An 11,740-nucleotide genomic window follows, 5' to 3' on the forward strand; every position below is an offset into this window, starting at 1 on the left:
TGAGTGGATCACACTGTTGAGTGGATCACACTGTTGAATGGATCACACTGTTGAGTGGATCATACTGTTGAGTGGATCACACTGTTGAGTGGATCACACTGTTGAGTGGATCATACTGTTGAGTGGATCATACTGTTGAGTGGATCACACTGTTGAGTGGATCATACTGTTGAGTGGATCACACTGTTGAGTGGATCATACTGTTGAGTGGATCACACTGTTGAGTGGATCATACTGTTGAGTGGATCATACTGTTGAGTGGATCACACTGTTGAGTGGATCATACTGTTGAGTGGATCACACTGTTGAGTCGATCATACTGTTGAGTGGATCACACTGTTGAGTGGATCATACCGTTGAGTGGATCATACTGTTGAGTGGATCACACTGTTGAGTCGATCACACTGTTGAGTGGATCATACTGTTGAGTGGATCATACCGTTGAGTGGATCATACTGTTGAGTGGATCACACTGTTGAGTCGATCACACTGTTGAGTGGATCATACTGTTGAGTGGATCACACTGTTGAGTGGATCACACTGTTGAGTGGATCATACTGTTGAGTGGATCATACTGTTGAGTGGATCATACTGTTGAGTGGATCATACTGTTGAGTGGATCATACTGTTGAGTGGATCACACTGTTGAGTGGATCACACTGTTGAGTGGATCATACTGTTGAGTGGATCACACTGTTGAGTGGATCATACTGTTGAGTGGATCACACTGTTGAGTGGATCACACTGTTGAGTGGATCATACTGTTGAGTGGATCACACTGTTGAGTGGATCATACTGTTGAGTGAATCATACTGTTGAGTGGATCATACTGTTGAGTGGATCACACTGTTGAGTGGATCATACTGTTGAGTGGATCATACTGTTGAGTGGATCACACTGTTGAGTGGATCACACTGTTGAGTGGATCATACTGTTGAGTGGATCACACTGTTGAGTGGATCATACTGTTGAGTGCATCACACTGTTGAGTGGATCACACTGTTGAGTGGATCATACTGTTGAGTGGATCACACTGTTGAGTGGATCACACTGTTGAGTGGATCATACTGTTGAGTGGATCATACTGTTGAGTGGATCACACTGTTGAGTGGATCATACTGTTGAGTGGATCATACTGTTGAGTGGATCATACTCTTGAGTCGATCATACTGTTGAGTCGATCCCCGAATATGAAAACTTTTTTGGAAATTGCACTAAAGTCAGACCATTGTGCAAATGACGTAAGAAGTGCGACAGGTTATAAAAATAAGAACATCTAAATCGTCCTTTCATTTTCAATTTGATTGAGGTTCCCACGAAACACTGACAAAGGAATTTTGTGCTGTCATGTACATTCATACAGGGTGACCCCCCAAAAATGCAACCCACAAAAATGCTGTTAACTTCTACATCTGTTGACTAAATTACTTCATATGTCCTAATGACAACAGTTCACCTATTTGGACTACTCAGTATGTGCATGTATTTAATAATAAGAAATTAAAGGTGTGGGGTTGGTCATTGAAGGGGGGGGGGGGTGTGAGAAATGGTCAAGTAGGAGTACACCGTAGAATCCGTCAGTGATAGCATCTTTAATAGGAGGGTCATTAGTGTTTATGGCTTTGTTGAACAACTCTACTTGTGCGTCATGACCGAGTTTGTTGCCTTGTGAGACAATTGATTCTTCTTTGTACAGTAGAAGGAAGTGCAGTATAAGTGCTGACATTTGTGCTCTCACATGTACACATTTGGTGTTTACCAGAGTTTATCTTTAAGATGGATTTTGGAGGAATTCTCTGCTGTTTGCTGATGCTGAATATTGGTATGGCAATGGAACTTGTTGTTTTATATTGACTCTGTAGGCAAGTTTGGATATGTGTGTGTGTGTGTGTGCGCTGTGGTGTGTGTGTGTGTGCGCTGTGGTACGTGTGTGTTTGTTTGTGTATATATGTATGTGTGTGCTGTGGTGCGTGTGTTTGTGTTGTTAGTGAATGATTTCAAACCAAATTCCTCTAATATTTAGATTATATATTTTGGAGAATATACCACACAGCTTCTAATGAACAACTTTTTTTCAAATGATTGCTAAGTCTTTCATTTATCTTTGCCTCGTTAAAGATTCTTGAACTGCATATTTCATTTTCATGTTCAATATACTTCACTTGCATTTTTGTCTTTGGAAAATAAGTGTGCCTCACAAAACCAGACCACATAAAGACGAAGACGGACGACATCTACCATGGAATTTACCTGGATGAAAACAATGCATCCCAACTGATCATCCATGGAGACGTTGCATTCTATGGACAACATCCATACATGGTCAGCATCCAGTTGTTGAAGGAAGGCAACTGGGAGCACAGCTGTGGCGGCACAATTATCTCCCCTAGGACAATCCTGACAGCCGCCCACTGTGTAGCTTGGAATCACACGTAAGAGAAAATTGGTGATTAGATGTATTTTTGCTAATTAGACCATTACAATCGCAATTTATCAACAGCGTATCTCACTGGCTCCGCGACTTAAGTCAATGTCGTTTGTAGGGGGCATAGTAGGTAGTGGGCTGCGTCCGTTAGCTCGGGACAGACCCGCTATTGAACACCGTCGAGGTGACTCGGCAGAGGTGCAGTGTCATCTTCCGAGGGTAGCCTGCCGCAGCGACCCGACATCCCCCCCTGGAGCGTCTGTAACATCGACAAGTCTGGCAGCGGAACGAAATTCAGAGGTGGTTGGAGCAGCGAGTACAGGGACGGGGCGGTGTGAGAGCACAACGGGACAAGGGAGCAAGTGTAAAGACAAAAAAAACAACAACAAAAAAAACAAAAAACAGCGTATCTCAGCCCTGACATCACTTGGTTTACTTGTCAAATAAAAGAAAGACATTAATTTAGCTTTCATCTTTAAAACAAGCAAACATTGCCGGGAGCAAACAACAAAACACAATTTAATTAGTCGACTAGTCTATAACATACAAGCAGTTGAATACCGAAACTAAGATTAATTCCATTCAATATTGTCAACTTTATTATCTGAATGTTGCACATGTACACACAGACATTTGTATCAAAATTCATAGGCTTGTCACTTGAAACGCAAAGATTACATCTACACATGCGGGTCTGGCAGTACAAAACTAATTCTGCCAGCAGTCTAGAAGGGGAACGCATGGGGCTGAAAGTGTTCATTGGAGTTCATCATCCCATTATGTTGACTGCTGAGCGTGTGCTAAGAAGAGTATTTTATCTATAAAAGTCTGCTACGTACTAGACATCTAGAAGTGGAACGCATGCCTGAAAGGGTTAATAGCAGTTCAGCATCCCATATTGTTAACTGCTGAGCATGTGCTAGTAAGAGCCTGTATTTTGTCTATGTATATACAGGGATCGCGCTAGCTTTTTAAAAAAACGCGTAAGTCATACGCAACGAAACGAAAAAAACGCGTCACGGACCAATATTTTTGCGTACTACGAAAACAAGTACAGACACAAACAAAACACGCACGAAAGACTTAAAGACACTCCTTACCTAAATACGGCGAGTTTTCCTGTCGAACTCCGCGCACGCCTGTCGAATAACACCCCTGCTGTCTCCAACCTTCGGGCCTTGCGAGTTTGTTTCCCGCTCTAATACGACTAGACACACTTTCCGCCTTTTGGAAGCGCGAGATGGGAGAGCAGCTAATGTCTGTTTCATTATCCGACAAGACATTATCTGGTAATACCCTCGTTACGTTCGTTTGCGATACTTCGATGCAAAAAGAAACGGACTTTAGTTTTGACGCGCAGATTTCATGTGTGTCGTCACTTCTCGAGCCCTATAGTCAGTTTCAGGATCGGGTGATTATTAAGTCAGAGCAAAAGCGCTGCGTGAAGACAAGAAAAAGTTACAATATTTTTGCGTATGGCTTACGCGGCGCGGCGAAAAAAACGCGTCAGCGACTTTTAAAATGCGTCAAATACGCAAAAATCGTGCGTAAACGCGATCCCTGTTTATATATATAAAAGCTTGACATCAAGAAGTGGAACACGTGGCTGAAAGGGCTAATGAGAGTTCAGTATTCCAAATATTGCTGACTGCAATCTTAGTTGTGTGCTAAGAAGAGTATTGTGCATTCTTTCACTAGCGGCGTACCATTCCGGGTAGTAGCAGGCGTGCACCGTCTTCATGAGTCTGATGACTTTGAAGTCTACAGGGATGTCGGACAATTCATTGTTGTGAGTATTTCTCATTTAAAAAATACATCTTGTTATTTGCCTCACATCAATGGAACTTTTATAAACTACTAATATGTATCTTCTTCTTTGTTCATAAGGTGAAACTCCCATGTTCACTCTTTTTTTTTGCACAAGTGAGTTTTTATGTGTATGACTGTTTTACCCCGCCTTTCAGGCAGCCATACGCCGCTTTAGGGGGGATTCGCATGATTGGTATTTTCGTATTTTGTTAACCCACCGAACCGGCTCTGACATGGATTACAGGATCTTTTCCGTGCGCGTGTACACACAGGTCTGCACATAAGTTGACCTGGGAGATTGGAAAAATGTCCACCCCTAACCACACAGCGGCCGCGATTTGAACTCACGACCTTTCGATTAGGAGGCTGATGTCTTATTCACTAGGCAACTGTGCCCATCAAATACTAATATGATTTGTACCCAATGAAATAAGCAAATGCAAAATTTTAAGAATAATTTGGTGGTAACACAATAAGGGAGGGGGTCAGGGGGCTGAGAGGACAAATAGAAGATTATATATATATATATATTCTTCTATCACTTACTCGTGAAACTATTGATCATGTTATAGTTTAATTTACTTCAGGGTTTGATATTAGTAGAGTTGAACCTGCCCTGGCGACCGCTTCTCAATAGACAATGTACGGAAATAACTCTGTGGGGTTTGTATAAGTTGTGAAAGAGTCACTACCCTTGTTTTTTCTTGGACAAATAAATTCACACGTACTTCTGTCGACATGTGTAAATAAACACACCTCTCGCCAGTGATTGGCCCCTCTATTGTTTATCCCAGTAAAAGCAAGGGTATTTACTCTTTCACAACCCATACTAACACAACAGAGTTATCTTTGCAATTCATCTATAGGACCACCAGCTGCCCATTCCGACCATCCAAAGGATCCTCGATGAGTTTTTTCTTCTATACAGGGATGGCCAAATCGTCCGCCAGATCGCCAGGGGCAAGTTAAAAATCTGCCGGGCTAGTAAAAACCGCCTGGCAACTCGCCCGGCTGGCAAGTGACAATTCTGGTCAAATGGAACACTTTGGTTGTACTATCAATTTTCAAAGCCATATAAAAACTGCAGATCAACTGTGGTGTGTAACGGGCTGGTGGCTTTCTTGAAGTTACTCGCCCGGCTGGCGAGTATTATTTTTAAGATTTGGCTATCCCTGTCTATATAATTCACCTTTCCACAGCGACCGACCACTATTGATTGGTCCCTTGGGTGGTCGTTATACTAGAGATAACTTATAGACAGGTTTGACTGTAACAAGAAATGCATTCTATTTTCATTATTTGTCTCCAATGAAAATTATAAACATGTCTTTTTTGTCATCATTATTCATGAATAAAACATAAGACATATGATCCATAAGATAAATAATTTTATTCACCTGAATTTGTTAGCTTATTTCTTGTTTCATTTTAACTTTTTTTCCAATTTTGTCATACACGTAGTACCCTGAATTTCAACGACACTCACCAGGCATACCCGGAGACCTTGCTATATTGCATATGACCTCTGCCTTGACCTTCAACTCGCACGTGAGCAGTCTCGCATTGGCTGCGCCTGGAGATGACTTCACGCATCACAAGTGTAACCTGGTTGGATGGGGGCGAACCTCCGGTACTGTGGAAGCCACCTTATCAGACCCGCTGACCCCCCCCCCCCCCCCTCCCAATTAACGACTTTTGCAGCCCTGTCAATCATACACTTGCCGTAAAGTCAGATGCACAGCAATACATACATATTTTTCATTTTTTAAAATTTATTTTACAACATTGCGTTTATTTCTTTAGCAGGAATGAGGGGGCGTAACTGCTGTATGTACAGGGTTACCCCCCAAAAATGCAATCTACAAAAATGCTAATAACTTCCACATCTTTTGCCCGAATTACTTCACATATGGTGTACATTAACTGCAGCTTACGCATGACCACCCCACAAAGTGGCAGTTTTGTAGGTCAAATGGTCTGACATTTGTGCAAATTCAAAGAAAAGAAAGAAAAAACTTAACTAAAACCATGTGTGCCAAAAGTAGCATGTATTCTTTTCCTAATTGTATTGTTTGTAACTTGTATCCTTTCCATCTTCAGCAAATGGAGAGCGTTCAAATGTGTTGTTGTCGATGGACACCACGGTGCTAAGCAACAGCGACTGTAACCAACATTATGAAGACGGCAGAGAGCCATCGGAAGTCATCCTTCCAACACACGTCTGTTCCTTACAACCCCCTGCAGGGCCTTGTGATGTAAGTTATGTTGAACATCATAACAGCTGTACATGACGGGAGCAAGTTATGTTGAACATCATAACAGCTGTACATGACGGGAGCAAGTTATGTTGAACATCATAACAGCTGTACATGACGGGAGCAAGTTATGTTGAACATCATAACAGCTGTACTAGTGGATAAGACGCCGACCTCATAAGTGGAAGCTCATGGGTTCGAATCCTGACCGCGTCTGGTTGGTTAAGGGTGGAGATTTTTCCGATTTCCAGGTCAACTTATGTGCATACCTGCTAGTGCCTTATCCCCCCTTCGTGTGTACACGCAAGCACAAGACCAAGTGCGCACAGAAAGATCCTGTAATCCATGTCACAGTTCGGTGGGTTATAGAAACCTCACGTAAGAAATAGACAAACAGTAACACAAACTCAATCACTCCGTCACACATACACACCCACACACACAGTAAGCTTAGGTGACACTGTGCAAGAAAGAGAGACACTAGATCTAGATCTGTCTGTCTGCATGTAGCCTACTTACAGGGACACGACTGCCAAATAGTCTCGGCCCGCTCAAAATAACAATGACCGAGACCACACACACCACGCGAGAGAGAAAGACTACAGGGAGGCATGCCGTCATGATGCATTAATTGACGTCAGACACTTTAACATAGAGGGGGAATTGAGACGAGGGCGGGGATATTGCTCAGTTGGTAGCGCGCTGGATTTGTATTCAGTTGGCCGCTGTCAGCGTGAGTTCGATCCCAGGTTCGGCGGAAATTTATTTCAGAGTCAAATTTGTGTGCAGACTCTCTTCGGTGTCCGAACTCCCCCCCGTGTACACTACATTGGGTGTGCACGTTAAAGATCCCACGATTGACAAAAGGGTCTTTCCTGGCAAAAATTGCTTAGGCACAGTTAATAATTGTCTACTTATACCCGTGTGACTTGGAATAATAGGCCGTGAAAGGTAAATATGCGCCGAAATGGCTGCAATTACTGGCCGTATAAAATTTCATCTCACACGGCATCACTGCAGAGCGCCTAGAACTGTACCCACGGAATATGCGCGATATAAGCCTCATTGATTGATTGATTGATTGAGGGTCGTGGTGTATGTGTGTGTGTGTGTGCATGTGTGTGTGTAGAGTGATTCAGACCAAACTACTGGACCGATCTTTATGAAATTTGACATGAGAGTTCCTGGGAATGATATCCCCGGACGTTTTTTTCATTTTTTCGATAAATACTTTTGATGACGTCATATCCGGCTTTTTGTAAAAGTTGAGGCGGCACTGTCACACCCTCATTTTTCAATCAAATTGATTGAAATTTGTGTAAAGCAATCTTCGACGAAGGCCGGACTTCGGTATTGCATTTCAGCTTGGTGGCTTAAAAATTAATTAATGACTTTGGTCATTAAAAATCTGAAAATTGTAATACTTATTTTTTTAATATAAAACGATCCAAATTTACGTTCATCTTATTCTACATCATTTCCTGATTCCAAAAACATATAAATATGTTATATTTGGATTAAAAACAAGCTCTGAAAATTAAAAATATAAAAATTATGATCAAAATTAAATTTCCGAAATCGATTTAAAAACAATTTCATCTTATTCCTTGTCGGTTCCTGATTCCAAAAACATATACATGTAGATATGATATGTTTGGATTAAAAACACGCTCAGAAAGTTAAAACGAAGAGAGGTACAGAAAAGCGTGCTATGCAGCACAGCGAAACCACTACAGCGCTGAACAGGCTCGTCAGTTTCACTCCGTTTTGCACAAGCGGCGGACTACGGTCATTGTGAAAAAATGCAGTGCGTTCAGTTTCATTCTGCGAGTTCCACAGCTTGACTAAATGTAGTAATTTCGCCTTACGCGACTTGTTTTAAACATCTGATGATGTGTGCAAGACTAATCTCACTTTCTTAATTTATAATGCATGTTCACAGTTTGAATAAGGACACATGAAAGCCTCATGCCTTAGAAAACACGTATAAGCATGCAGGATTTTTTCTCTCTCTCGCTGCACCCTATCGCCAGGGATTGCAGCTGAATTTCCTGGAGAGAACCTCCCAAAGACAAGACATACCCCCCCTCCCCCCGAATTTATTTTAGGGTATCCCCCCCCCCCCCCCCCCGCAAGGACAATCAGAAATACCAAATAGAACCCCCCCCCCCCCCCCAAAAAAAAAAAGAAGTTCAAAGCACTCACTCACTACCTGCCATCTAAAAGTTTATGTTGACTTTCCAGAATGACAGCGGTGCCCCTCTCCAGTGTTCAGGCGTGTTGGTCGGCGTTCTGTCCTGGGGCCGCACGGGCTGCAACGTCAACTTTCCTGCGGTCTTCACCCGCGTGTCCCAGTACAGGCAGTGGATTGCGCACTATACTGTGTAGTTTTGTTCCTTAAAGGCACAGTCCTTGCTGTGTTAATCATTCAGCTCACCTACTCAGATCTAGCCAGGCTTTTACATGGGATAGCACCATCCCTCCACTTTAATTAATGAGCATGGTTACGGAGAATTTCCTGTTAATCATTGCAGGTGTGTGGAAATTATAGCCCTGCGAATGTCCTCTATACTTGTTAAAGGCTCACTCCTTCTCGTGTTAACAGTTGGACTCGGATCTGGCCAGGATTATATATAAGGGATAAGCAGACCTGGGAACCCATACGATTTCGCCGATCAGTACTGTCGGTTACAAGAGAACAATTTTTCTTCACAAGCGCATCCCTGTCTGTTTACTGGGGCACTGTTTATTTTAGTGATTAAAAATAACTTTATAACTCAGCATTTGATCAATGATGACAGCTTTTGGCATTAAACATTGAAAGAATCTTTAGTTTTAACGGTGCCGCAACGGACGCCTGCGAAGCATGTTTGAATCATGGATGTTCAAATGTCGTGTGGAGTACATGTACTCTAATTTTTCTGAAAATACGCCAAGTTTGTTTGAGAATACTCCAAGAACAAAACAGGGGTTCCCAGGTCTGGATGAGGCCATTCCCGCCACTTGGACACATAGCAGAAACCAACAGCCTTTCCCCCGCGGGCTAGGGGGAAGAATTGACCCGATGCTCCCCAGCATGTCGTAAGAGGTGACTAACGGATTCTGTTTCTCCTTTTACCCTTGTAAGTGTTTCTTGTATAGAATATAGTCAATTTTTGCAAAGATTTTAGTCAAGCAGTATGTAAGAAATGTTAAGTCCTTTGTACTGGAAACTTGCATTCTCCCAGTAAGGTAATATATTGTACTGCGTTGCAAGCCCCTGGAGCAATTTTTTGATTAGTGCTTTTGTGAACAAGAAACAATTAACAAGTGGCTCTATCCCATCTCCCCCCTTTCCCCGTCGCGATATAACCTTGGTGGTTGAAAACGACGTTAAACACCAAATAAAGACAAGAGGCGAAGCCTTCAAGGCTCACGTAAGAAATAGACAAACAGTAACACAAACTCAATCACTCCGTCACACATACACACCCACACACACAGTAAGCTTAGGTGACACTGTGCAAGAAAGAGAGACACTAGATCTAGATCTGTCTGTCTGCATGTAGCCTACTTACAGGGACACGACTGCCAAATAGTCTCGGCCCGCTCAAAATAACAATGACCGAGACCACACACACCACGCGAGAGAGAAAGACTACAGGGAGGCATGCCGTCATGATGCATTAATTGACGTCAAACACTTTTGACCGTGACGTAATCTTATGCGAGCTTTATCCATAGTCTTGGATAACCACTCACACATAGACTCGGAAATGTTAAAGTTTCTACCACAGACATACACACACACGCACACACACACGCACGCACAGACGCACAGACAGACAAAGTTACGATCGCATAGGCTACACTTCGTGAGCCAAAAACCAACAGCCGGGATGCTTTCTGTGCAGAGTGGACATTTTCTTCATGACAGAATTTAGGACAAGCCAATATAGTGTCAATCTGCCAAATTAGTACATTAAAATTATATCCCTACACCGGCTGTTGATTTGTGTGTGTCCAAGTGGAGGGCTGGTCTTATTCCATGTAAAAGCCTACCGGCACGGTTGGCCCAGTGGTAAGGCGTCTGCCCCGTGATCGGGAGGTCGTGGGTTCGAACCCCGGCCGGGTCATACCAAAGACTTTAAAATTGGCAATCTAGTGGCTGCTCCGCCTGGCGTCTGGCATTATGGGGTTAGTGCTAGGACTGGTTGGTCCGGTGTCAGAATAATGTGACTGGGTGAGACATGAAGCCTGTGCTGCGACTTCTGTCTTGTGTGTGGCGCACGTTATTATGTCAAAGCAGCACCGCCCTGTTATGGCCCTTCGTGGTCGGCTGGGCGTTAAGCAAACAAACAAACAAACAAATGTAAAAGCCTGGCCAGATCGGAGATGGTGAGCCGAAATGTGTTCACGGGAACGACTGCACCTTTAACATGATTACTGTTGCAACATCTTGACATGACAACAACTAAACAAACCAACCATCTCTTCTTGGCCTTCTCTTCCAAAGTGAAATCTCTGATGTCAAAAATGAAATAAAGTTTGAGAAGATGCTACAATGCAAATAATGTAAACTGTACATTTCTTTCACTTCTTATTCATTTCTCTTAAAAAAGCGATGAAGAGTTTCAAGAATAAAGTTTGTCTTTTCAGCAGTAAAAAACTTGTCAGATACCTGCCAACCTGTGCTTGCTTTGGTATTGGACTTAATTATATAAGCGTCTGTTTGATGAGCATGATCATAGCATTGAGAGAGAAAGAGAGAGAGAGTGAGAGGATTTGTATTCAGTTGGCCGCTGTCAGCGTGAGTTCGATCCCAGGTTCGGCGGAAATTTATTTCACAGAGTCAACTTTGTGTGCAGACTCTATTCGGTGTCCGAACCTCCCCCCGTGTACACTACATTGCGTGTGCACGTTAAAGATCCCACGATTGACAAAAGGGTCTTTCCTGGCAAAATTGCTTAGGCACAGTTAATAATTGTCTACCTATACCCGTGTGACTTGGAATAATAGGCCGCGAAAGGTAAATATGCGCCGAAATGGCTGCAATCTACTGGCCGTATAAAATTTCATCTCACACGGCATCACTGCAGAGCGCCTAGAACTGTACCCACGGAATATGCGCGATATAAGACTCATTGATTGATTGATTGAGAGAGAGATGATGATGATGGAACTTTATTTTTCAAGGAGAGAGGTTTAACGACGCCTTTTCTTACAACCGGTCCTTACTTCTAATACAAATGTCTAATAAATGATAAACAAG

At 42.8% G+C, this 11,740-nt stretch overlaps 1 protein-coding gene across 1 annotated transcript; it reads left to right on the top strand.

Annotated features, from left to right (window-relative positions):
• Positions 1-1,034: 1,034 nt before the first annotated feature.
• LOC138979894 (chymotrypsin-1-like) lies at positions 1,035-11,199 on the top strand. The gene is made up of 6 exons (XM_070352658.1): positions 1,035-1,822; positions 2,189-2,432; positions 4,124-4,214; positions 5,696-5,864; positions 6,335-6,489; positions 8,734-11,199. The coding sequence occupies exons 1-6, from the start codon at positions 1,777-1,779 to the stop codon at positions 8,875-8,877; spliced, it is 849 nt and encodes a 282-aa protein (XP_070208759.1). The 5' UTR covers positions 1,035-1,776; the 3' UTR covers positions 8,878-11,199.
• Positions 11,200-11,740: the final 541 nt, after the last annotated feature.

This window comes from Littorina saxatilis, linkage group LG11 (assembly GCF_037325665.1).
Source record: "Littorina saxatilis isolate snail1 linkage group LG11, US_GU_Lsax_2.0, whole genome shotgun sequence".
Lineage (NCBI taxonomy): Eukaryota > Metazoa > Mollusca > Gastropoda > Littorinimorpha > Littorinidae > Littorina > Littorina saxatilis.